Source organism: Buteo buteo, chromosome 7, assembly GCF_964188355.1.
Source record: "Buteo buteo chromosome 7, bButBut1.hap1.1, whole genome shotgun sequence".
Taxonomy (NCBI): domain Eukaryota; kingdom Metazoa; phylum Chordata; class Aves; order Accipitriformes; family Accipitridae; genus Buteo; species Buteo buteo.
The window spans coordinates 11481588-11507795 of NC_134177.1; the positions used below are offsets into that span (position 1 = coordinate 11481588).

At 37.2% G+C, this 26208-nt stretch overlaps 2 protein-coding genes across 11 annotated transcripts; one reads left to right on the forward strand and one right to left on the reverse strand.

Annotated features, from left to right (window-relative positions):
* The first annotated feature begins 244 nt into the window (after positions 1 to 244).
* CAPN10 (calpain 10) lies at positions 245 to 19576 on the forward strand. 10 transcript variants are annotated; one of them, XR_012650933.1, is made up of 16 exons: positions 587 to 746; positions 834 to 1041; positions 2392 to 2523; positions 2764 to 2960; positions 4268 to 4485; positions 5041 to 5182; positions 6725 to 6891; positions 7452 to 7735; positions 8227 to 8429; positions 10546 to 10801; positions 11889 to 11978; positions 12703 to 12748; positions 14572 to 14597; positions 15041 to 15163; positions 16194 to 16319; positions 18719 to 19576. XR_012650933.1 is itself a non-coding variant. In XM_075031536.1 (14 exons), exons 3-14 carry the CDS (start codon positions 898 to 900, stop codon positions 14599 to 14601), a joined length of 2019 nt encoding a protein of 672 aa, XP_074887637.1. In that variant the 5' UTR covers positions 245 to 356; positions 667 to 746; positions 834 to 897; the 3' UTR covers positions 14602 to 15441. The 10 variants fall into 10 exon arrangements, 8 of the variants coding, with proteins under 8 accessions (XP_074887637.1, XP_074887635.1, XP_074887638.1 ...); XR_012650932.1 differs by lacking the exon at positions 18719 to 19576 and adding an exon at positions 16676 to 17136; XM_075031536.1 differs by lacking the exons at positions 16194 to 16319; positions 18719 to 19576 and adding an exon at positions 245 to 356 and having other exon boundaries at positions 667 to 746; positions 11889 to 12088; positions 14572 to 15441.
* On the reverse strand, positions 16558 to 26061 carry LOC142032657 (cytochrome P450 2J2-like). Its single transcript, XM_075031545.1, has 9 exons — positions 25891 to 26061; positions 24675 to 24837; positions 23989 to 24138; positions 22403 to 22563; positions 20685 to 20858; positions 20330 to 20471; positions 19502 to 19689; positions 18508 to 18649; positions 16558 to 16765 (listed from the first exon to the last, which is right to left on the reverse strand). The coding sequence occupies exons 1-9, from the start codon at positions 26059 to 26061 to the stop codon at positions 16587 to 16589; spliced, it is 1470 nt and encodes a 489-aa protein (XP_074887646.1). The 3' UTR covers positions 16558 to 16586.
* Between the last annotated feature and the right edge of the window lie 147 nt (positions 26062 to 26208).

Below are 26208 nucleotides of genomic sequence, written 5' to 3' on the forward strand. Positions count from 1 at the left end.
TCTGCTGAGGAGAAATTTCCAGTTTCTTCCAGGTATTCCTGAGCACGGAATACCGCCTAGGCTCGCGAATTCCGGAGTGCCCGGGGACTCTCGGCTCCCCTCAGCGAGACGCCGGAGGCGGCCGCCGAGCTGAGCCCGCCCGCCGCGGGGCACGCTGGGACCCGTCCCTTCCCTGCTCGGAGGGCGGCGGCCGATTGGTGGTGCGTGCACCACGTGCCCGCCTGCCGCTTCTTCATTGGTCGGCGGCCCAATCCGTTACCTCTGGGCTGGACAAGAGGCTGAGGGAGGGGTGGGAGAGTGTCCGGCGTTGCCGTGGTAACGGCCGCCCCGGGCATGGCGGCGGGGCGTGCCCCCCGGTGAGGAGATGGCGAGGGTGGGCTCTGTGGTGGCCTGGGCTGGGGAGGACGTGTGCGGAGGTGGCCTGGTTGAGGCCCGCTGGGGCGAAGGGTGTCTGCGTCAGGGGGGCTGGTGGGGAGGAGGAGGAGGAGGAGGAGGAGGAGGAGGGGGTGGGCGTGTGTGGAGGGACCCTTGTCGGGGCTGGGTGTGAGGAAAGGGGTGTTGGTGGAGGGGGTCTTGTGGGGAAGAGTGTGCGTAGAGGGGCGGAGAAGGGGTCTAAGCGGGCTTCTGGGTGTAGGTCTTCTCTGAGACGCCCCTTCTCTTTTCCAGCAGAGCGGGGAACATCTAGGGTGGTATCAGGTGCTGAAAGAAGCCAGCAATGGCGTGGTTCAGGGTGCTTCGTGGAAAGAGTGAGAGGCTTTCTGTTCCTAAATAAATCTGTCCTGCTTATTTGTTTCTCAGTTGCAATTCCCGAGTAATGCTCGCTTATATTTTAGGTTGGTGCTTGGCAGTCTAAAGTCCTGGAAATAGCCAGCAAAGCTACTTAGGATTGTGTTGAAAATGCTGGGAGAGAAAAGACAATTAATCGTGAAAAGAGACCTTTACACAGACCCCACGTTTCCAGCTAGCGATACCTCTATATTTTTTGATTATTGTACCCCGCTCGCTCAATTCAGAGGCGAGATATCTTGGTTGAGACCTAAGGTGAGTTTTAAGGTATGAAAGTCTGTGATTTTAGCAGAACTGGACTTTAAGATAGTAAATGGTAGTTAGCATTGAATGATTGCTTCTAGGTGTTCTTATTGTTTAGAAATATAGAAGTGATAAAACCAATCTGTGTCAGTGTTAACAATATATGAGTTACAGTTTTTAAGTCTGGGTGCTTGTTTGATTTAAATCCTGTTGTAGAACTTTTGGATTTCTTGGCACTAGTGAAAATGCAGGTATTTTATTATAACTATGTTTCATTATGCAAGTAATGTGCATACCAAGTTAAAAAACAGCATTATGTCATTCCCAGATTTTTCGATATATTGCATAACTGTCTTGAAAACAAATAACTGGATTTTAGAGTTTTTCAGAAGGATATTGCTTTTTTTTTGGTGACAGTTGATTTATTTGATAACAAGAAAGAAAACTTTTTTGAAGTTATAACTTGTCATGTGATTTGTGTTGCTTTTAAACTTACAGCTGGGTTTCAGGGCAAGCCATATGAGAGCTAAAAAATTTAGAATGCATTTCTGCAGTACATTCATTTAATGTGAAGTATTTATGATACTGCCTTTGTGTGGAAGGGGGGGGAAAAGGCTATAAAAATGTAATGGAGAAAAAAAGTATGTTGTCTTTAGTGGTAATGTTTTTCTCCCCTGCATCTGTGGATGGCTGTAGAACAGTGATAGAGCTGTTGGTTATCAGATAGAATTGGCAAACAAATGACTGCGTGGAGCCCAGTGTACAACTTCCTGCTTTCGTACCTTACACCTTGATTACTGCTGAGGGCTGATCAGTTAATTTCTATCTCTTGCAGTGTTTACAGGTGAGAGAAGAACCATTTTAAAAACTCACTTTCAGATCCCATTAAGTGTTCGGGACTTTGCATTTGAAATTACCTCTTTTGCTAGCAAGTAATCTATTTTTATTTGCCCTAGGAAAGGTTTTTCTCTTATGCTAATTTGGAGACTTTGTGACTTGGGATGTGCAGTTCAATGTGAATGGCATCAGTTCTATTACAGTCGATCGTATGCCTAGCAAGGAGCTGATGAATTACGTTGTCTTTCACTTACTGGTGCCTCTGCTAAGGTTGCACCTGTTGGTGATATTTGTGTACTAAAATTAATGTGGGAACTAGACTTACCTCACAAAGTACCTGTAAAATAGCCATGAGGCAGTAATTTGTTATTGCTTGCTTAGGCTGTGTCTGAAAAAGAAATTTTCGAGAAGTAAAAATTCCCTTATTTTGTTAGAGGTCTCTGGAGCCCTCCCATTCCCTGAAACACAGACTTCCTTAGAATGTCATGCAGGATTTGACTTTGACTTCCCTCCTTTTAATTTTAGGACATTTGTTCTACTCCTCGGTTATTTTCAAACAATCTGCAGGATGTGCAAGTGAAACAAGGAATTTTGGGAGACTGTTGGTTCCTGTGTGCCTGTGTAGCTTTGCAGAAGAGTAAATACCTACTGAATAAGGTATAGAGAAGTTTCATGGTTCAGAGGTTTTCTTCACCTAATTTACATTTGTATATTGTTCTTGAATCCAAAGCCTCCATACGAGTATTAGTTTTGATATGCTTAGTTTTCTGTTTTTGTTGTGATCTTTTTTTTTTTTCTGTTATTATTACAAATGGTCGATATTCAGCATATTTTAAACTGGTTTTGTTTATTAAAAAAATTTGATTATTTGTCTTGATTTTGGCTTTTGCTATTTAGGTGATCCCTCCAGGTCAGCCCAGCTGGACAGATGAGTCCTATCAAGGCTGTTTCACTTGTCGAGTCTGGCAGTTTGGACACTGGGTGGAAGTGACGATTGACGATCGTTTGCCTTGCCTTGGTGGTAAACTCTGCTTTTCCCAGTGTCAGACAGAGGATTTGTTTTGGCTTCCACTATTGGAAAAAGCTTATGCAAAGTATGTGAACATTGTTGTTGAGGGAAGTAAAGGGAGGTACAATACTTTTATACCTCCTGCTTACTTATTTTATCTGACTGCTTTGGGCATAGATCTGTGTATTATTCAATATAAAGTACAATGGCTGCTAGCATTCCCATACTAGGTTGTGCAGGAGTTGCTCTTTAAACTGTAGATCTGTAAGGTGTGTTTCTAGTTGCATATGAGGTAAGATAGTCTTAGGGAGAGAATTATGATGAAAAGTAAGAGCTGCAGTGAATTATCAGGATTCAAATTATGTTCACTAAGTCATTCTCCATTGGTCATCTAATTTATTAAAGGGAAATACTTTACTAGTGCAGCATTCGAGGGCAGCTGAGGGCTCAATGAAGAGCAGAAAGCACACAAATATTTTCATGGAAAGCAACAACATTATGTAAGTTTATGCTAGTTGAGGGTCTGGTTGTATGAGTTTCACTGCTCTTTTGCTTAATTTGATGATTTATTATTTTGAGAAGAAAAAACTATATTGTTAATGTGTTTGAAAATGCAGCTATTTTATGTTTTATGACACATCCATCAAAATGCTGTCCAGATGGACAAAACAATTTGGAGACAAAATGCATTGGTAAGATAGACATCAAATGTCCAGAAGCACTTGGGCAAAAGATTGTGTGATTGCCAGCAGAGGGCAGAAAAAGACTTCAAATATGAAGTAGTTTATTCAACTATAGATACATTGAGCAGAAGTTTTGAAGCAGCAATGACATGTTAAAGCTTCTCTGTAGGTCTGAAAGGTAATATTCTTTGTTTTCTGTAGAGATCTTATTGTTTTATCTTGTCTTATCATTCTATTATAGTCTTGATTTCTTTTGCTATGTTTCACATCCACTGCAGCAGGTAGGGTAGTCTCTGGATTTACTTAAATTGCTACTCTGGTTATTTGTGCAGAGTGAACAAAGAATAATTGAAGAAGAGGAAGAAATGTTATTTATACAGAATGCAGTTAGTATATCACAAAAGATGATGTAGTGCATGGATAATAAGGCACAAATGACTAGTACTAGACTAGAGCGGTTTCTTTATAGGATGAAATGAATTGTACTAAACTTCCCATCAAACAGCGGAATGTCTGATGTCTTACATGTTCTTCAGATGTTGTATTCTGTATAAATAAAATAGTATGTCCTTTCTTTTGCCTACTTGGGGATATGAGGTAGGGTACAGCTACGATCATGATATAGGGCAGGGTTGAAAGTACATAAGAACCCTGTTTCTTTAGTTCTGCTGTTTGTAGAAACTTCTCCCCCCCCTTTTTTTTTCCCTAGAGTGCATGGATCTTATGAACAGTTATGGGCAGGTCAGGTGGCAGATGCTTTGGTTGATCTGACTGGAGGAATTGCTGAAAGATGGACCCTGAAAGGCCCTGAAAGAAACATGGAGAAAGAGAAGACTGGCATGGTTTTGGAGAAAGCAGTGTTTAGAAGATTAATGAATCTGAAGGAACAGTGTGTAATAAGCTGCTCAGTCCTTAGTTCCAGACAAGGTAACAGTAAAGTTCTAGACATTTTAAAAGTACATGTCTGTTTAACATGGTTCAGAGCACAAGGCAGCCAGAAAATGCATAGTGCTGATTCTAGAACCATACGAATTTCATGGTGCAATTTTGTATAACCTTGGATAAATAAAGATTTAAAGATGTTATTGAGTTCAGGATGGAGGGTGCTTTTGAGGTGTGCTTTTTATATTAGATGCTAATATGGTCAGTTCTCAAAAACAAACACAAACAACCCACCCCCTGAAAAAGCAGCTAAAAAACGTTAAAAACTCCAGTGAATTTCAGCACTGCGAATTTGTAGATGTTTGAGATCGAAGAGTGAGTTAATAAGCTTTAAAATTTTAATTTATTTTATTTCTTTATAGTCACAACTAAAATGAACTGTCTGGGTTTTTTTATGCTGTTTTTGTAGTGACTTTAAAAATAATTTCCTTTTATCTCAAAATTGCCTTCTTTCACAGGATAGTTTCATGTCATTCATTGCAAAATATGGAGCAGGTTCTTTTGTTTACTTTCAAATGCTTTTTTTTTTTTCCTATTCAGGTGCAAGTGAACTAGGAGAATTTCATGCCTTTATTGTAATAGACATGTTGAATCTGTCTGAAGTGTCAGGCAAGGAAATCTTCCTACTGCGAATAAGAAATCCTTGGGGGAGGCGGTGCTGGAGAGGTCCCTGGTGTGAGGGGTGAGTAGGTTTATTTTCATTTGGACAATCATTTGTGAAAGTTTTGAAGCACAGAGCGTATCTATGTATTGTCTAGGCAAATACTGCTAATAGGCTATAGTGGAGGAGCGAGTCTTCAGTTGATATGCAATCCTTTAGAGAGTTCAGTATTTCACACAGCTCATTGGTTCTAAGGCTAGTCATTCTGATTTATTAGTTCTGGTAATTAAATTTTTTTAATAACTTTTTTTTTGTTTATCAAAGCATCATATCTTTTTGTAGAGATAAACTTAAGATGTTAATTTATTTTCTGTCTCTTGATTTCTGTGGTGCTTTTTTGTTCTGCAATTGATCGAAGTATCTTTGCTCATAAGATGTTTGTGACTTATAAGTAGTCACTCAGCTTTACTTGGCTCTTCTCATTTGATCTTGTCTCAGTTGCAGAAGACAAGCAAAGGAGTATGTATAAAACAAAATATAGCAGAAGGAAGGATGCTTGTGTTTCTTGCTTGTGTGCTCTCATTTCTGTAGATTAATATGAATAGGAGAAGCTGGAATCCAGTAGATAGAAAGAAGAGTAGATACAAAGTAGATAGAAAGAGATCTGTTTTAAAGGAAATGCAGAAATATGTTTAGCAGTTTGTATAGCAAAGTAACAAGAATGAAAGGGCAGACCCTGCTAGCTTATTTTGAAAATTGTTAGCATATTTAGACTGTACAAAAGAACATGCAATTCTTGACCAAAGGAGCAAGCTTTCAGCATTAAAATACCATCACAATATGATCATGTTAATAAACATTTTAGAGAAATAGGTTTTTTCCCCCCTCAGTTAAAAAGATGGCTTAATCACATTGAGACTTAAGTTGTTGTTTTTTGCTTTTGGCCGAGTTCTGGTTATACACTTGGTCTCTTGTAGTTTCTTTGCCAAACAGCAAGTTGCCATGTAGTTGCAAGAGGATAGCATTTCATTGGGTGGCCTTAGAGCCCTGTTTTATTCAAGTGCAGAACTGTTCTTAGTTGTTAGTGAAACAATCAAAAATGTTGAAGATGCTATCTTTTAATGGGCCCTAAATAATGAGGTGTTTAAACTCTTGGTTTATTGTGACTTAGCCAGCAGATTCATGGGAATAACCAGCTCCTTCATACAGACAGTGGTTTTTGATGTTCACTGTACAGCATTAAAATTCTTTCAGAACAGTCACTGTGCAGCTTGTTTTACTTTTTCATCGTTATTTTTAACAACTCTTAAAATCTTTATTTTGCTCTCACAGTTTGGACTGTACTGTCTGTTGTAAGCAAAGTAGCTATTTCACCTAGAAGTATGCTGCTATATCCAATCTGGTGTTAGGTTGTTTGTAAGTTTTCTTTGATATGTTGTGATTCGTACTTTCTATTATCCTTGCTTACTAGCAACGTGTATACAGAAATATTCAATGCAAGTATTTGACAATAACATGAAGAAACCTCCTCTTATTGTCATACTCCATGGTATATTTGATAGAACATTGCTATGGAACTTTATTGGGCAAAGAACTAAATGTTAACTTTTGTCTTATGTGCAGTGGTCAAGGATGGAGCCAGCTAGATCCAGTAGTTGCCTCAGAACTGCTCTCACAGATCCAAGAGGGAGAATTCTGGGTTGATGAAGAAGAATTTTTCAGGGAATTTGATGAGGTTACCATGGGCTTTCCAGTCAATGAGGAAGGACAACTTCAGAGCCTCTATACAGGTGTGGTATGAGAAAATATCTTTCTCATAGAAATAATGTTATGTCAATGGGAAAGACTGATTTGAAATGCAAATGGATCCAACTGGACCATGATTTCTCTTTCTCAGTCTTTCCCTCGCCTTTAGATCCATAGGCCTTTTTTATCTCTGCTGGGAAGAATAGAGGGACAAGAGGAAACTAAAGCTATTTAGACGACTCTGATATTTCTCTAAGATCTAGTTACTTGCTAGTTTGTTGAGACATTAGTGTTGTCCATCTAGAAGGCTGCTGTTCTGGACAGCCTTGTGATTTATTTTTTTCTTTTTTTATGGGAGATAAACTTCAGATTTCTAGAAGCAGTTTATTGTTGTAAAAATCATGTCATCAATCTGCCATTAACAGTTGTGATATTCATTCTCATGCCTCTGAAAATGTTGGTCGTGAACATCTGCTTGGAGAAAGTGTCAGGGCTATGACAGCATGTTTTGTTGGGCTGGGGGATTTCTGCCATATATCTGTTGTATAAAATTAAGTAGCCTCTGGCGTCTGAAATCCGCACCATGTTTTTCTTATTTTGTTAGAGAAAGTGCTGTATCACTCGCAGAATCTTTTTGGATCCTGGGTGAGAGGCCGATCTGCAGGTGGCTGCCGTAACAACAGCAGCTTCCCTACCAACCCTAAGTTCTGGCTGAGAGTCTGTGAAAAGAGTGAGGTGTGCATTGCTCTGCTGCAGAAACATAGGAAATACAGTGCTGACTGGGCTGGAAGAATTAAAAATCTGACTCGCTTAGCAGAGGAAAATCTATCTTTGACTGAAGGCACACAGGGGAAGAATTACCAGGCTGTGGGATTGCATGTCTGGAAGGTAATACAGGAGTGATGTTTTTCTTTTTCCAAATTGAAGTTTTAAAGCATTACTGAAACATCTGAGTAAAATCATTCACTTCCTGTGGCAGTGATATGATTCAGGTGTTCACACATTTTACATCTCTGATTTACATTAGGATGATCCTGTTTATATCACAATGCAGTTACTGTCTGTACAAGCTATTAGTGGACTAGTACTTATCATTGAGTGCCAAGTAGCAGAACTTTTGGGACTGTTCCAAACTAGCACATGACATTTCAGGCTGATTATTGGAAGACTATTCCTAAATTTACTCCTCCTGAATATTAACACTTCCTACTCCTCTTTGATGTTCAGCTTATCTGCTAATGTTCTCCTCCTTAATTGTTTCCTTTTGTAAATGTATGCATGTTTAAAAATGTTTTTAAAAAATATTTTATCATTTTTAGTTTTATTAAAAACTCCTCATTTTTCCTAAAACACCACACATCATTATGCATCTATTCTAGGTGGAGAAGAAACGATTTAACCTTCCAAAGACCCTCTCTGCTCCTCCAGTTGTAGGTACCATCTGCCATTCCTATGATAGAGAAGTGCATGTGTGCTGTGACCTTTCGCCTGGGTTTTATCTTGTTGTTCCCAGCACTTTTCTGAAAGATGCAGTAGGGAATTTCTTGCTTCGTGTATTTTCAACGGGAAGGATCTCTCTCAGGTAGGTTTAAAACAAAACAGAAAATTTCTTCTAGTCATTGACATAAACAAATATATGAAGTATAGCACTAAGTGTAAATGTTCAAAATGTTTTTTGAAAGGTTGTGCAGAGTACCAAGTAACAGCATTGTTTGTCTTTGAATTCATGTAAGTAGTGTTATATCTCCTTGGTTTTTGCATGAAGCTGCTACCATCTCTTGTTAAAGTATCAGTCAGAAGTAGTCAGATGAGTAGCATCTTGCCTCTAAACTGCAGCCTAGTGTTTTGAGAAAGTGCATATTTTGTAAAAGAACTGAATAGGTATCTGCAGAACATGTTTCTCAATATGTGGAAGTTCTTTCTTAATGTATGGAAAAATGAAGATGTGCCACAGAAGTTAAAAGTAGCTGTTATTGCAGTGAGCAACAGAAAAGGAGAGCAGTATATTATCATGTATGCTGGAAAACACATACTAACAGATTGCCTGATATATAACCTTGTTATTAGTGACCAGTACAGCTTCAAATGCAAATGGAGTGTCAGCAGTGGACTTGGCATAATGCTCACAGCTCATCTTTTCAGGGCAGGTGTGGAAAATAGCACTGACATTTATGCTGTCATCTTTAGCTGAACAAAGAATTGTTTTTTGAATTAAAGCATTCGACGCTGGCAATACAGCTGAACTTATTTGTGAAGGTCTCAAACAGTTTACCAGCATTATGATAAAAATCTTTGAAAGATCACTGCATATTGTGTTCTAGCTGATTTTTCCTCATAGCTTGTGACACAAAGTAGACTTTTATAATGGAATTGGAATAATCTTTTCTTTCTGTATAAAAATGCTTGCTTATCCAACAGGAAATACCAGCAATGTCAGTCCAGTAGCTTCTGGTGACTTTTTAATTTTTTTTAACTGTAGCTGATTACATAGCTATATCAGCACTTAAAAGTCAATTAGTCATGAGCAATTCTGTGTTGGTGACCATAGCCTTGAAATAAATACTTAAGAAGACAGGGTGATGAGTAGTTGTGTGGGGTCAGCAAAGTTGTTTCTTCTTGCAATAAACCTGAGAAAATCTGAGGTTGTCTAACAGCTTGTGCCAGGTAAGCTATATACAGAGGCAAAGCATAATGTTTAAAAGCTGTTCAATTTTTTTTTTTTATATACTCTGGTAGTATATTATCAACTTGTATCTCCTTGGAAAGAAGTTGGCAAATCACACTACAAAGCCAGAACATGTATTAATCGTTTACTCTGCAGAATTTGGAAGAAGGTGACGTCAAGTTTTAGATTGAAGGTCTGCAAAACTATGAGGCTAATTTTGCTGGATGGGTGCAAATTGTGTACTTCTTCCTGGCAATATATTTGGTTTCTGGACATATTTTATCTGTAGAACATATTGCACTTTCAGCGATGGGATAAAATTTGTAGTATTACTGTTAAGAACACTTCCTCAGACTGAAACAGAGGTGCCAGCGTGGATGTGTGTCTAGAATGGGCAATCGCAGAATACTGTAACAGCTGTTATGTGTTCTCAGCTGGAAAACTGGAAATAAGAACAGATGATAGTTTCAAGTTATGCTGAAATATGGTTTCAAATGTTGCACAACTGATAATGATACTAAATTGTTCATATGGCTGTAAAAAGCAGTGCTGGGCTAGGATCAAAATAGGGTTAACATTACAGTGATGAAGTCAGCAGATAAAATGGTAGTTTCCTCTGATTAAAGACATAGTGAATATAAAAAAAGAATGCAGTGTATGCTTTGAACTTACTGAGGTGCTCTTGTGTACTCCAGAAGACACTGTCAGCTGTATTGTTTTCAAACAGGACAAATAGCAGAAGGGTATTGAGGAAAAAATATTTAAGCTGCGTTACTTCATGAATGTACAAAAATCTTAACCTGGTTTTAGTGCATGGTTTGTATATGCTATGTTGTTCTTGTGGAGTTCTGTGAATTATCTAAGGATTTAAGAGTTGTACAGTTCTTTCTTTCTCTGTGCCGAAAGTTTGGAGGAATTCTATTCATGTAAGTTTATGTAATAGTAGTTCAATTTTGTGCGCTGGTGTTCTAGATTTTGTGAAATCACACAGGTTTTATACATTTTAGTTTCTTTTCTCTCTTACGTTTGATAGTGAGCTAAAGCCACCACCCACAGATGCTGCCCTCTGTGAAGAACTCCCAGCAGGTGAATGGGAGACAGTGCAGCTGCATGGATGCTGGAAAAATGGGCAAAGCGCTGGAGGTAGCAGGAACTTCCCCTCCTTCCATATCAATCCCTGCTTTCCCCTCTCCATTCCTGCAGGACCAGGAAAAAGCAGTGTGAAAGTTACCCTCCGTCAGCACTGCCAAGATAGCAAGTGTCGTCCAATAGGTTTCCATATTTTCCAGGTAAGACTTTGGTCAGTTTGGTTGCTCATTTGCTAACTGTGAAGGTAAAAGCCTGTCAGTTAGTTCAGTGCTCCTTGCACTTGGCAAGGGACATGCTGCTTCTAGGACAAACAGAGGCTGGTCCTGTGAAGTAATGCTTGTGAAAGGTATGGAGTAACTGCGCACTAGGTAGAATAGTAACCAGATAATTGGTTCCACTGAATCCTCCCAATGCTCTAAATTACTTTTAGAAATTATGAACTCTTTTGAGGATTTGCAAAGAATTCTCAGTGTCTTAGTGATTGAGGACCAGAGTTTTTGGTAATTGATCATGAAAACTTACTTTCTCTATCTCTGCTAATTTTTTACTTGTCCATTGGCAAGAGGTGTTGGATCTGCAGACAAGATTAGAATTCAAAAGGACTGATATGTTGAACAGACAACCTGAAACAAAACAAGATATGATTTGGTATGGACAAATACAGGTTCTACATGTATCTGCCAGTGATGAACTGCATAAATGTAGGATAGGAAGCTTCTGGTTAGGTGGCTACTTTGCAGGCAAAGCTAACTTTATTTTTAGAAAATGTGCTTCAGAAAAGGTGTTGCTTGAATGGAGAGTCTGGAGTTGAGCATTAGGAATGATCATGTAGCTTCAAATATACACTATGTGAAGAAAGATTGAAAGAATGGCATTTTTTCATGCTTATAGGAGACTGAGAAGTCTAATATGAGTTTTTAGTACAGGAAAGGCTGCTAAAAAGAGGAAGGATATAGTCTGTTCACCACATCTGTGGGATGAAAAACAAGGGCATTAGGCTGCAGTGAGGAAGAGTGAGGTTAGACAATAGAAAAAGCTTTTGAGCTATGTGGGTAGTGGGTTGTATGAACTGTCTACAAACATGGTAGGAATGATTTATCTGTACACGATACTACCATCTGGGTTTTCTGGAAGCCTTCCCATCCCTCTCGTACAGTTCTGTCCAGAACAGTGAGTATTTGGAGTGGAACAGATATGGAAAATACCTTACTATGGTATACCAGGAATTTAACGTTGTGAGGCCTGAAATGTATGAAAAGGTAGGCATGTTTTCATTCTTTCTTGCAGGTGCCTAACAGCAGCTGGAAACCACATACTTCCTCTTTTCTACACTTGGAGCCACTGGTTAGCTGTGTACCTCATTGCTATTCACAGGAAGTAAGCCAACTTTGCAGACTTCCTGCAGGAAGTTATGTAATTATACCTTCTACTTACTTGCCTAATACAGAAGGCAATTTTACAGTGGTCATAGCAACCAAAATAGACAGGTAAAAATATGTTGCCTTCTATTTGCATTTCTAGTACTTTTAGTGCATGCATTACAGGATGTTTGGAAATGATAACTGTAATGACATGTTCTCACTTTTGATAGAAAATAATCTTTTTTTTCTTTTTTTTTAAAAGTCTTTGTATTGCTGTTACATTTGCAAGCACTGGTTACAGCTTTGACTACGTTGGAAGAATGAGTAAAAAAAAAAAAGTATTTGTAATCTTGCATCAGTTACCGATTAACAGATGCCTAGTGCTGGAGAAGATGGCACTACAGCAACTGAGTATCAGCTATGTCCTGATGCTAGGATTTATGCTGAAATTTTACTAAGCTTTTTATTAAAACAGGGTTGTTTTTTGAGAAGCTGCAATCTATTGCAAGCCTTATTGCAGGTAGTTCCACCTGATGAGAATAATAACAGGTCTGAATCAGAATTTGTAGATTGCACAAGATTGCATTAAGAGTCCATAAAATTGCATCAAGTTTCCATAAGGATGTGGAACAAAGCCTAGCATAACAGTCTTCTCCTTTTGAAGTGGGATAAATGATTGATGTTTACAAGATCCCCGCAATGCTTTGCGCAGAAATAAATGTGGTTTTGGTTTTCAACAGGAAGCGCATTCACAGCCGGGAGACACTTGGACAAGTATTGCAAGAAGTGAGTGATACATTTTTAATTTCTGTTGTCCTAAAGGTGTTGCAGAGGCATCATTGAGGCTTATGTATTAACTAATATTGAGAGTCATGTACTAGTGGACTGGACTTTGAATGTTCTCATTTATTTGCTGCAAACTGATGATCAGTAAAGCAGTTAATCTTTGTTTTTTTGTTTCTCAGCCAGAAAAGTAGCATTTGTTAGCAGCTAACAAAATTTTGTCTTTTCATACCGCTCAGATATATGGAAGTATGACTATTTTAAAGTCATTATTTACTCCTTCAAGTCATTCCCCAGTACTTACCTCTGCTGTAACATCTGAGAGAAATTGGACTATTAGTGATGAGTACATGGTTGAACTTGACTTTTACATTTGCTTTCAAGAGCGTAAACACTCTTTATGCAGTTGGATGTATTTTGATGTATTCATTCTTGGTGTCACCATAGATCTGCTAGCTTTATGTATCATGTCCTTCCTCCATCTGGTAGGATTTGATATTAATTTGGGATCCTACATATAGCAATTTTGAAATTCTAGTGGTATTATAATGTTGTAAAGACTTAAGAAAACGCAGCAAAAAGAGAAGAAAAGCAGACAGACAATCCAAAGACTAGCTTTCATCACTCTGGAGTTTCATTTTTTATTTGTTTCCTCGCAGCCAGCCCATATAGCATCCTACCGTTATAATCATTCTTGGTCCGTGAGCCATTCTGATCAAGTTAACGCTACCTATTTAATATTTTGGTATTGCGTTTTGCTTAATTAGATGTGCATGTAATATCGAAGGGTTGGATGTGAATGCTGACTACCTAATACTTAGGATCTTTTTACTGGGTGGAGAGGAGAACTTTGAATGCATTATTTTTACAAGTGTTTAAAGACACCTAATTTGGTTGGTGGATCAAAGCATGCCCTTGATAATACTCTGCTTATTAGGCGAGAGCAAGACCATCTAGATACTTGGCTCTTTCCCTTTCAGGTTTTAATAAAAACAAAACAAAAATCTTAAGAAAAGCTCTTCACCCAAGACTAGAACTGGCTTACTAATTTTCTTAATCTAGGTCATGTTGACCAATGATTACATTTTGTCCTTAAAACCACACAAGCAGTACGGATTGTGTGTGCTTCACAAAAATGGGCAAAGACCTGTGTGTACTTTCCTCATGGAGCTTTTCATTTTAATATTTAGGAGCTGAAGTATGTAACAAAATCCTTTTATTGCTCTTGTTTTGGAAACAAAACATTGCAAGGCCATTATTACAGAGGGAATATATTCAGAGATACTTTCCTTATGATATTCCATGAAAATGGTTCGACTTGGGCAAAGAGTGCTACCTCACATCAAGGGAACAGTTTAGGTTCTTCAGGAATTGAAAACTTGAAGAATTTGGAAATGGCAGTTATAGTTTTCTTATCAGTGGAAAAACTTAATGTCTGAATCTAATCTTCAACAGCATACTCTTTTCTAAAGACTGGACTTTAAATCATTCAGTGCTTTCGGGGATTTAACCTCTGAAGGATCTAGGCAGTCTGGCCTTACTGAGAAGTTGGGTTAGTGATTTCTAAGGGGTGCATCACAGCAGAGCTGAATGTCTGTATTTTTCTAAAAGTTTGTCTATGTGTGTTCTAATTACTGAAGTGATGGGATTTATGTGTTTTAGGTTTTTTTAAGGTGTTTCACAGGAAAAGCTTGCATTTTGTCCTTAATTTCTAAATCTTTCTTTTCTCTGATTTACTTTAATTCTTTATAAATTTCTTCTCTTTCTTGACAAAGAAGTTAACTCATGAAATAGCTTTTTTTTTTTCATTGTTCATTTTCTTTCAGATTTCATTTACAACTGTGATGAAAAGGTAATCTAGAATTCTCACACTGTCGTTTCGAGAAACATCGGAAAGCCGAGGAATGCCTCACCTCTTGCTGTTTTGAGTTTTAAATGGAATAACAAGAAGATACACTTAGCCCAGCTGTTTTTCACTGGTACCAACTGTCAGGCCTGTGACTTCTTTGTAAAAATACCTCCTTAATCATGTATGCTCTGAACATTTGTTCTTCCCATGTTTTTTAGAACCAGCATTGTACAGCAAATCATAAGGTACCTCAATTCTTCAGAAATACAGGTGAAGAATATGTGCATGTTTTAACCCAAGCTACAGTTTTGGAAGAAAACCAGAAAACATATGTGCATAATGAAATAGTATTTTGGGGGGAGAAAAAAAAAAATCAAGCTTACAGAATAACTACAGGAGACCAAAGGGTTAAATACAGAGGAAAGAAACTGGAGTCTTTTTTTCAGGTAGGACATACCTCAAGAACCATCAAAATACACTGGAGTAGAGAAAGTCCAAGCTTGTATCCTACACTGCCAGTCATGCTGCTGAGCACTTTATCATGGGCCCTTTATTGAGCCATGCAAATGGTGGGTTGAAAAGAAAGATTTTTTTTTTTTGCGAGTATTTCTTTAATGAACATCACAAAGGAAAAAGCTAAGACTTGAAAACTTTTATTTATGAACTATCATGTCAGACTGATTTTGTAAATCTGTAAGAATGTGTTTTATGCGAGATCTGCCCTCACTGTAAGAAATATGAAGTTTAAGAGATTTTTCTTAATTTATGTTTGAAATTATTTCTTATTCAAGGAGGATTTTTTAGATGTTATATTTTCCTCAATAAAAATGGAGTAATGTTGAAAGTTTTACAATGTCTTTTATTAAAAAGCTGAAAACTGTCAATGAAGTCAAGTCTGCATTTGTTGTGCAGTAGCAAACTTTACAGCGTGTTATAGAGCCTTGGGGTTTTCATCAAATGGAAGGAAATAATTGGAAATATTTGAGAGGAGAATCAAGTCTTCCATTGGTTTTATGTCTGAGGAATATGTAGTATTCTACTTCTGCTTTTAACTACATCCTGCCACAATTTATGCTTGCTCCTGTTGAACTTTGAAAATTGAAAGTATCTAGGATGCTTGCAGCTGAATTTTAAGTGGTCAAAACTTTCCACATCTGTTGTGGAATGATGAGACAACAAAAGAAAACACCATGAGTAATAAATCTCTACTGTGCCTGCTTTAACAAATGTTGGCATCTTTGTTTATTTTCTTAATTTCCTTTACCTTCAAATAGGAAATTATTGGATTATATAATAGTGTTTGTAAACAGAAGAAAGAAAGGTTCCTGAAAGCACCTGGATCCGAGAGCTGTGATAAAATAGGAATCAAATACTGAGGAAGTAAAGAAAAAAGGTGTAATGATTTCTAAATGCACTATGATTATAAGAGGTGTATGTGAATTTTATACTACAATATATAATGCTTTTTGGGAGTGTGAAAGGAAAAGGAATCAACACTGTGTGTATACACTGTTACCTTCTGCAAAAGGATGTAAGAAAAGACCTTCTGTGAACACAGAGGTGTAACTGCATACTGAAGAAAATTTTTCTTTTATTCAGGCACCCTTGCTGCATCAGAACAGTTGTGCCATTTTAAGAGTGTGATACCTGACTGAGCACATAGGCAGGAAGCTCTGCTTGATACAGGTCACTTCTCTAAAATCCTGCATCTAATTCGTTGCTACTGTGAGTGTGAAAATACATTTTTTTGGTAACATATTATTGTGTACTTTTATATGCCTAAGATGTGATTATATGAGCTTTGGCAAGTATGCTTATTTTAATTTCTCAAGCTCAACTATATGAAGTCAGACCTCCTAAATAAAAACACTCTATTAATTTGCTATACTGAGCTACCTACATATGAATACAATTGAGATAGTGATATGTGTTTTTAAAGTATCTGCAGTTATCAACTGGTTGAAGTCCCTCTGCATTGTAGTATGTTGCAGACTAGCGTGGAATAGCACAGAGCTTATATGGATGTGGCTGCAGTATTGCACCCAAAATGTACTCCAAATTGATTTCCTTTACTCCCTCAGGGAGCTGGAATGTGAATGCCCGAAGTAGGTTGGTAAAGATGATGAACAGTTCAACTCGTGCCATCTGTTCCCCCAAACATACACGGTGCCCTGCAGAAGAAAGGGAAAAAGGGTTAGTTGTATAAAGTTAAGTTCTGAAAAAGAACTTCAAACAAAATTCTACTGAGTTCTATAAATTCTGTTAATGTAAGAGAATTATTTCTTATTTCCTTCTATAAGGACAGAAGATGCCTTTGGAGGTGAGGGGAAAACGTTTATTTAACTGAGAAACTGTACATCTCTCTGTCAACTGTTCAATTTGGTTTTTTGGGTTTGTTTTTTTGGGTTTGTTTTGTTTTGTTTTTTTCCCCCTGGAGCGTTTATGAGATTCTCCCTTTCCATTTTTGCTTCTTGTTCTGAGAACCATGAATTGTTTGTCACTTAAGCCAGATTTTAAAAGGCTTTATATACTTCAGAGTCTTATCTTTGGTTGTTGAGGAGGGAGGACTGGAGCATTGCAGGATGTGATTCTGAAGCTAAGTAGAAGGCTGTAATCAGGCTTTCTTCAACAGAAATTATGAAGGCTGTATTGGGTCCTTGTAGTCCACTATCAGATCTGTAAGCTAAGGCAATGAAACATAGGTATGTGCAGTGATGTATAGACTCAGTGACTCATTTTGGCATATTGTTTTCACAGTATATTTCAGGATATCTATATATTCCAGACTAAAAAAAAATATATCTATATATATTCTGGATATATAAATATTCAGATTATATAAACAGAAAACAACAAAAGCAAGTTAAAAAAGAAAACTTCCTGTGCCTGGGTTGAAATGGTAGCCTAAATTAGTTGTCTTGATTCATGTAAACTAGTGGACATTTGGTGAGTAAAGGAGGCAAGATGCTAAGTACCTGTTTTGCAAATATGATTTTAGGATTTGCAGGCAATTTGGGCAAATGGTTTTAAAATCTGGATTTACTATGGTTAATCTGCTTTGTATGTTACTATTTGCTTTTTATCTACAACAATTGTATAATAGTATAATCTGTCACAGTAATTTAAAAAAACCTCAGCTATTTCCCAGTGTTTTTACTCTTTATATTTTTAACTTTTAGTAAATAATGCCAGCTTCCTGTTTTGTGCTGCTTTTCTTCATAACCTGTTTATTGGAGAAAGTGGTAGTCTAGTGAAGCTCTCTGAGTTATGTTTTATACTGCTTTTCACTCCTCTTCCCCCCCGCCCCACCATATATTTGAATTGCTGCATTTTGCATTGTAGATTAGGTAAGTTGTACGTCATAATATGCTTTTGAAAAGCTAGATTATTTTTTTTTTGTTGCCTACTAATATTCTACTGAAAAGAGTGGATTTTGCTAGTTTTCTGAAGAGAACCTGTGCTAGACTATTAGCGTAGGATTTGGGAGACTGAGGCTAGCTTTCCTGCTTTATCACACATTTTCTCTGTATATTTTGAAAAATCAGATTACTTTTTGTCTTTGGGTTTCCTGTTCATAAGGTGAGAATAAATCAATTTTCTGATTTGAGGGTCTTACCAGGATTTAATACATTAGGGACTAAGGAGCTCATATACCATTATAGCAGGAACCGTACATCCACCAAGGAGATAGCATTAGGTCTCTTAGACATACTCATACTCTGTTTGAATGTATGAAAAATATAAAATGCAAGACAATATTAGTGGCTTTTACAGTAGAACACCTGACTTTAAATCTTTGTGTCAAATACGTTTTTATAAAACTATGTTTTTAAAACTTTAGAATTTAGAAATAGTGTTTTTAGTCTTGCCACAAGGCACAGTGAACAGGAATATTCAAATGTTAGGGCATTACCTGCTGAGAAAGGTAAGAATGCCTCTTTGTTCACAAAGTTGCCATCGAAATCAAGGAAATGATTTGGGTTGAACTTCCCAGGGGTCGCCCAGTGCTCAGAGTCGTACACTACAGAGTGCAGATTTGGCAGTACAAGTGTCCCCTGCAAGAAGAAGCAGAGATTATATTTTCTATGTATGACTGATTCTTTTTTTGGACTTCTTTCTAATAGATAATATGCCATCCTGTGCCTGCAGCCCAGTGTTTGGATTCAGCTTGGTCTTTTCCTGTGTGCATCAAGGTGTAACAAACCCTTGTATCTTCTCTTTGTGATAATGTATTATGTGTTTGCCTTTGTCAAAGTTATCTTCTGTCAGGATTACTGAAGTGTCTTCATGTCTAAGCTAGAGTGGAGCTTGGATTGTTTTACATACTTGCCAGACTACTCATAACACCTTCCTCTTTGTTTTTTGTACTCTTCACTGGGTCTCTCAATTCCATCACATCAATCTTAGGCTTAATATATTTTTGACGTTTATATTGTGCCAATGTGACTGTCGGATCTCTCGCTGTACTAAGCTGCCATCGTCTTGTGTGGGGTTTTTTTGTGTGTGTGTGTGTTTGTTTTATTAGGGATGACTATAGGTTGTTCCAGGCTGCTCCCTTACGTGTGAAAGTTAGCTGGCTTGACATTCATTAAACCTCATTTCTTCATTGTTCCTTAAAACACATGTTCTGTTTTGATGGCCAGACATTATCTGTATTTGACTAGTGAGAAGAAAGGCTTCAGTTTTCCTTATGTTTGCTACTTGTGCTGTTAGCCTTTTCCAAAGCTTGCTTCTGCCTCTGCTAATGTAGACTTAGCCCTGGCTCAGAGCACTTAGCTTTGTTTCATGTCTGCGACATGCTACCACGTGGTCTCCATGCAAAGTTAGGAACTGTAGAAGTTAATGTCATGTAAATACTAAATACTAATAGCTCAAAGCTTTAAGAAACATGGAGGTATGCTCTGTACCTTTTTAACGTGAAAACCCAGCAAAGTTGTATTCTTCACGCATTGTCGAGGGACCCCAACAGAAGTAACATTGCTGTACCGCAAAGCCTCATGAATCACAGCATTTGTATATGGCAGTTTTTTACGGTCTTCGTAGCTGATGATATGGGAGGGTTCCAGAACAGCCTCTATCTCTCTTTGAACCTTTTCTGCAGAGAAATGAAAATATTTTAACTTTTTCCCCCTTTTCTTCCAGCAGATTTCTGTACAAGTATGGTCTAGGACTGGGAAAAAAAGAAATTACGTTGCTATGAAATGTGTTGGCGTGTGGTTTGACTGCTGTATTGGTTTCAGTTGATCAAGAAAGTGCATATCCCCAAAGCACAAGGTGATCTGTCGTTTAAGACACATCCTGCTTGGTGATGAGGATAATACAATTCTATGTTCAAAAAAAAATAAAAAAATAAAAAAAAAATTAAAATTTGAAATAACAGATGTAATTTGTATCTTTTTAAAGCTTTTCCACTTTGAAGGTTAGGAAGAGACTAGGTTGCATGAAATATCTTCAGCTTGTTATTCTGTCTTTGCCATCCCCTTCTAGTGAGATAAAACAGTGGCTACTACTAATTTCTGCTAGTGTTGCTTCTTAGCGAACTGGTGGGGAAAGCACGTTTGTTTCACTTCTTAAACTTTCATTTTCTAGATCTCAGTTGTTGATGTACTAGCATTCATATTAATTGTTAAGGGTTATTTTGATGTATTGCAAGTGATTGAGCTAATACTTACGCTTTAATGATGTTCGTTATGTTGTAATGTTGAATGCAGTTCTCTGATAATGCTTTTGCTCACCTTGTATTTCTGGGTATTGTACCATATAGAGTAGTGCCCACAGAAGGGTGGTACTTGTTGTTTCTGTCCCTCCCAGCAAAAGATCAACCACAGTCTGAACCATATTTTCTTTATTAAATGTAGAAGTAGGGTCATCTTTGGTCTGTAGGGTACATTCACAGGAAGACTATGAAGTGGATAATTTCAGACATGTCATTGTTTGATGAAAACAGTGAGCAACCCGCCAAAACAAAAATCTTCAGTGCTAAACAACTAAAGTATGCATAAAAAAATTCCATAGTAGTTACTTGAACAGCAAGTATTTGTAGCAGGCATGGAGGCCAAGGAGGGGATAGTGTGATAAACAGCTACTTACTTTTGTTATTTGAGCTAGGTAGAAGTCAATGAGATCCTGTGGATCACTTGCATTCTGTCTCTCATGAGTTTGGACCTCCTTTATGACTAAATTGTGCATGAAGTTGTTGTATGCAAACACTTTCTGATGAGGTCCTGGGAGACAGTGCATAAGCCATGGAAAAGCATCATACATCTGTGATTTTAAACAGAAAGGAAGAAACATGAGCTCTTTTAAATTGAGAACCTAATTCTGGTTTCCTGATAACTCTGTGAAGTCACTGCAACACCTGGCTCCTAATTAGGATGAGAGGCAATAGACACAAGTCAGAGAGATATTAAATACTGGGAACAGGCTTCCCAGAGAATCTGTGTGAAATCTCCATTCTTGGAGACTTCAAAACTTGACCAGCCAAGTCCCTAAACAACCTGACCTAATTGGGCCTGCTTTGAGCACGGAGTTGGATTAGCTGACATGCGGAGGTATCTTCCAAAGTAAATTATTCTACATTTCTGAGAGGGATTATGAAACCTTTACATTGCCCTCTAAGTGAACTGGCATTGAGGAAAACTCATCTGATATTTGTTGATGAGCTATTAGTACTATGCAGTGGTCTAAATTGTTATGATCAAGTTGTCAATATTTAATAACCACACTTTCTATCCTTAGTAGATAGGTTGAAGACTGAAAAGGTATAGAAGCTGACTTGACCTCTCAGTCTTAGAAGGCTTTTCTCCAGTAGAAACTGGCATGTGTATTTGTTGAGGGGAAATACAATTATTTAAATTTCTTTGTATTGTGTATGTTTTGTGAATGGACTTCAGTCTCTAGGACTACTGACAGAGTGTTTTATTTATGGCCTTTGATTAGGAATCTATTGGCCAGTGCAGACAACTTCTTCCACATCAGCTGACCAAAATGTCAATATCATGTAATAGTGGATATCAGGTCACAGGAGAGCAGGAGAATGATAATGTTTTACTTTTTGGATGCATACCTAATAATGCAACAGGGGCTTCTGGAAAGGGGTGAATCGGAGTAATTGAGGGCTAAATCTGGCTCACAAGCAGATTTTCTCAACCTTGATTTTTACTCTGATTTTTTTTTTTTTTTTTAAGGCATCTCTGTATGAAAGTATTGGAGAACCTGATAATGTTATAGAATGCCAGTGGGCCAAAATCTGCACAACATAAGCAACAGCTAGGCTTTCAAGGACTTAAAAATATTATTGATGTGATGAAATTGTCACCTGTATCTTATAGGAAGTTCAGAATAACTCAGATCTTGGTGGTAAAATGAATTACATGAGAAGAAAGATATCATCTCAGAAGAATAGGACTTTGAAGGCTTAGTTCTTATTAACCGCACTTATGTGTTTTCAAGACTAAATGAAATTAGATTTTAGAAGTTGCTTTCATTTTAAGATATAAGAATCTTACGTATACAGTACTCTGCAAATGATTCCTCATTTGAAATACATTATATATTTTAGAAATGTGAAGACTAGTTGTGATCTAGAATTTAAATTTTAGGATATGTGATTTACTGACATGAAGAAGGAATGTAAGGCAATAATGACATATACAAGGTATGTATTAATTTATTACTGCACAATGGCTCACAGAACAATGGTATGGATATGTTTGGGAATAATCGTCACTGACCTTTAATTTGCTTGTTTTGACTTGTGAAGTGCAAATACACTTTAAGGAATAAGAACAAGAAAATTAGATTCTTACCCTGCCCCAGATGGTAGCTTGAAAGTAGATCACAAAATAAACAGCTTTGATAAGCTTGCTGAAAGATTCATCCTCACTGGAGAAGCGATGACCAAAAACAACAGCACAAATTATATTCGCAATAGCATGGACAATGAAAGTGTGGGGGTCGAAAGGTTTGCCTGTGAATATAGAAGGTACCAGCAATATTTCTGAATAGACTACAGTGAGAAAAATGAGGAAGAGGAAGACTTTTTTTAAAATGGTAAAAATAATGTAGATCAGACTACTTTTAGATAAATTTCACACAAGTAAACTCTAGTTTAATACAAATTAGCTGTATGGATTGGAAGTGCAGGGAATCTTTATTTTCAATCTGCTTTTTACTCCTGTAAAATATAGTGATTATTGTTTTTGAGCAGATAAACATTACATCTCTTTTCCTCTCTTTGACTTGTGGTCTGGGTTGTGTGAAAATACAAGCAATTAATTAGAACATATCCCTTCAAATCTGGAGGCAGATATTTAAGTTTGACAATTAAAAAACAAAACAAACAATCCTCCCCCCAAAAACAGGAAAAAAAAAATATTAAAGTTTTAATTTATTAGTCATGTTGACATGACTTGTCTCCTTTTGGTTTTCAAGTACAGCTTAACAATTCAACTACATATTCCCTGCCCCCGACTGAAAAGGCAAAACTCGCATCATGGGGTGGAAAACAGCTCCCATTAAAAAGGGTTAAAGCCAGAAAAAATTAAATTAGGTACACATTTCAATGGCAAGGACAACCTTTGGATTATACTACTATGGAAAATGGTGGATTATGCATTTCTGACTTCAGTCCAATGTGTGTAGCTCTTCTTGGAAAGAGTAAATACAATTATTGAGTTTAAAATTGAGGAAGGATTGCATAGAAGGTAAAGATTTGGGCTGTACAGGAACTCAGAGTTTGTTCATCTCTTACATTTTAAAGATCTGTGAATATGTTGCTCTCAGAAGAGAGATGGGCCATTTTGCTGTGTCTAGTGCAAGGAGAGTTGGAGGGACACCTTAGGCAACTTCTCTGTGTTTTCACATCAGTATGGAACACAATGTGGGTGAGGGATTTGGCTGTTCAGAATATTTATATTTAATTGCTTTATTTTGGCATCTTGCTAAAATTCTATTGGTTTCTATTTCATCCAAACCATAAAAAGTTTTGTTGGACAACTGGATGATACATTCCTTGTGTTGGGGTTCTTTCTCTGCCAAATCCTAAAGGCCTGCTGTCCTAGAACGACTCACAGCAGGTCACAAACTGTGTATTTTATGGAGAAGAACATAGGGCTTTTCTGTACTCCTTGAATGTAAGAATTGTTACCAGCTGTCCCCAAGACTGTGTTGATGATTAACATTTTTTTACTATTCTTATTTCAAAAAACAATGTTATATTGCCCACTGTGCAGACAAAACATTTTTGTGAAGAATGCAATTAAGAAGCCAGTAGAAGTCCCACTAATATGAAAAATACCTATATTACTTGTAAAAATGTATTGTGAAACTTTTACTCCCCTAATCTACTATATTTCAGAAAGAGCTCTAAGTGTTATTCTTCTAGTGAATTTACCTTTTGTGTTTGCAAAGATATCCACAAGGTGACAGGCCTCTGTTTGAATTTGATGCTCCAAATTATTCTTACCAAGTGCCAGGCTTCTTATAATTGTCATGCCAAAGCGTCTCTGTTGCTTCCAGGTGTGCCCGCTTGTCAAAAAAATACCTGATGAACACAGAAGTGTTTATTTTATTGCTGGGAAGGGAAATCCTTTCACTGCAGGATACAAAATTCAATTTAAATTAGTTTATGTTTCACTTACAAAGAAGATACTGTGATTTCAGATACCGACTTTTGGTCTCTAACTTAGGTTTTTATAACTCCCAGCTATATAGCTGCTTATAAATGTGACCCTGGAAACTGAGTGGTAGTGGGTTTTGGTAAGGACAGAACAGCTTTGTCTATAGATGTCGCCTATGTGAACAGTCTGCTGTTTTAGAAGTGATAGAACTGAAGGGCACCTCCTCTAGGCAAATGTTCCTTTGAATCTATTGGGAAGAAAAAACATCAGTAGTATCCTTTGTAAGATGAGAAATTTTTGGTTTTTGCTTTTCTTAATACACTAGCTCTGCATGGAACCCTTTTGCTATGTAAGGCCAGTTATGTACTTGTATAGCAGTAACTCACGGAAGCGTGTGTACATATAGGAAAGTGTCTGTCTTTGTGTCTTGTTCATATTTCAGTATTGTAGCATCTTGTACCTTTCTCGCCCATCATATCCCTGTAAAATGGAGTGAGAGGTCGTCCTGAAATTTCCTCTGAATGGGTGATGATGCCATCTTTTACTGCTTTGTATCCATTTAGTACTACCATAGGTGTCTGTCCCATCCACAATGTGTAGATATTTCCATAGATGTTGGTTAACTGAAGAGTTAATAACAGTAAATTAATAAATGTAAACCAGGGAATGCATACACTTAAATACTAATTTTGAGAGTTCTGTAGTTGTAACAGAAGCTGTTTGCCAACATCAAATTGAGTTATAGATTTCAGAAAAATTTAGCCTTCTGTTGTGATGTGCTTTGGGAACAGAATATAATCATACTTTATGGAATAGATACTAAGGACATCTCTCAGAAGACTGCCTCTGAAAATTTCACAGAAAGAGAAACAGAGGGCTTCTCTGTCAGCTCAGAATCAAACAACAAATGAATACAGGCAAAATCCCAGACCTTTTCTGTTTATTTTATTAATGAACCACAATTATTGTATTTTATTGCCTCTAACTTCTGAAGAAAGCAATGTTTTTGCATTCTTTCCTATAGCTTCTATGTGATTTTAAATTTTTTTTCTATTGTCTTTCCTCAGATCATGCTTGTATTTTTCCTTAAAATAGTTTGACGCAAGTTCCTTACTTTTTTAAAAATAGTTTTAATTGGTTTATAAAGGAATCATGCTGTGAACATTAATGGCAGTCAAATTTTCCTGCTTTGTTTTAGTAATAATCTGTTTACTGCAGACAATAAATCTTTTTTGCTGTACAAATAAGAAAAAAAGAGTCAGTTTAGAGTATACACTTGGTCTACTAATGGAGATCAGACCACTCATGGCTTGGACATTGGGGTCAGGCAAAGGAAGTTCTACTAGATGTGGTTTACAAGGCTAGATATCAACACAGAAATAGAGAATGAAACTGTCGATGGAATATCATGCTATTGACAGTGCTTGTGATAATGTTATGCATGGATGTTACTGTATCCAAAAGAGAAAGAAAATAACAAGGAGTAAAGCAATTATGGTATTTATTACTCAGAAATATTTTTAATAATGCAGAGTCCTTGGATTCTTTGAAATTAGCTGATAATCAAGCTTGAGGTTTAAAAATAATAATTCCAAGTTTAGACTGTTCCTATGCAATGTACGATTTAAGTTAAAATAGATTCAGATTGATTTTCCACCATAGAGATAAACAAATACCTTAGTGAGAGTTTCTCGATGAAGTTTGAAGTCCAGCAGCCACAAATTTCCAATGACGGGTAGGGGAGCTGGTCCTGGAGGAAGCTGAGTACGCATCTGTTGCAGCTTTAGGAACTGCAGAATCAGGAGACATACTACTAAAGCTATAAAAAATTCAGCAATCCCCAACATCTTATCAAAATTTTAGCTTCTCACTGTTTTGTTGGGTTGTGGGTTTTTTTTGCATATGACTTCCTCTGAAAATTTGGAGATGTGTAGATCAGTTTGCTTCTACTGAAATCAAACTCTTTCTCAAGAATATATGTCTGCTTTAGCCAT

Coding starts and splice junctions, on each gene's coding strand:
- CAPN10 (XM_075031536.1), top strand. CDS start 898: ATGCTGGGAGAGAAAAGACAATTAATCGTGAAAAGAGACCTTTACACA. Junction 2,961..4,267: donor TTGGAAAAAGCTTATGCAAA/GTATGTGAACAT, acceptor TTTTTTCCCTAG/AGTGCATGGATCTTATGAAC. Junction 12,749..14,571: donor TTGGACAAGTATTGCAAGAA/GTGAGTGATACA, acceptor ATTTTCTTTCAG/ATTTCATTTACAACTGTGAT.
- LOC142032657 (XM_075031545.1), bottom strand. CDS start 26,061: ATGTTGGGGATTGCTGAATTTTTTATAGCTTTAGTAGTATGTCTCCTG. Junction 19,690..20,329: donor ACAATACCCAGAAATACAAG/GTGAGCAAAAGC, acceptor ATTTCTCTGCAG/AAAAGGTTCAAAGAGAGATA. Junction 18,650..19,501: donor TGGGTTTTCACGTTAAAAAG/GTACAGAGCATA, acceptor TTCTTCTTGCAG/GGGACACTTGTACTGCCAAA.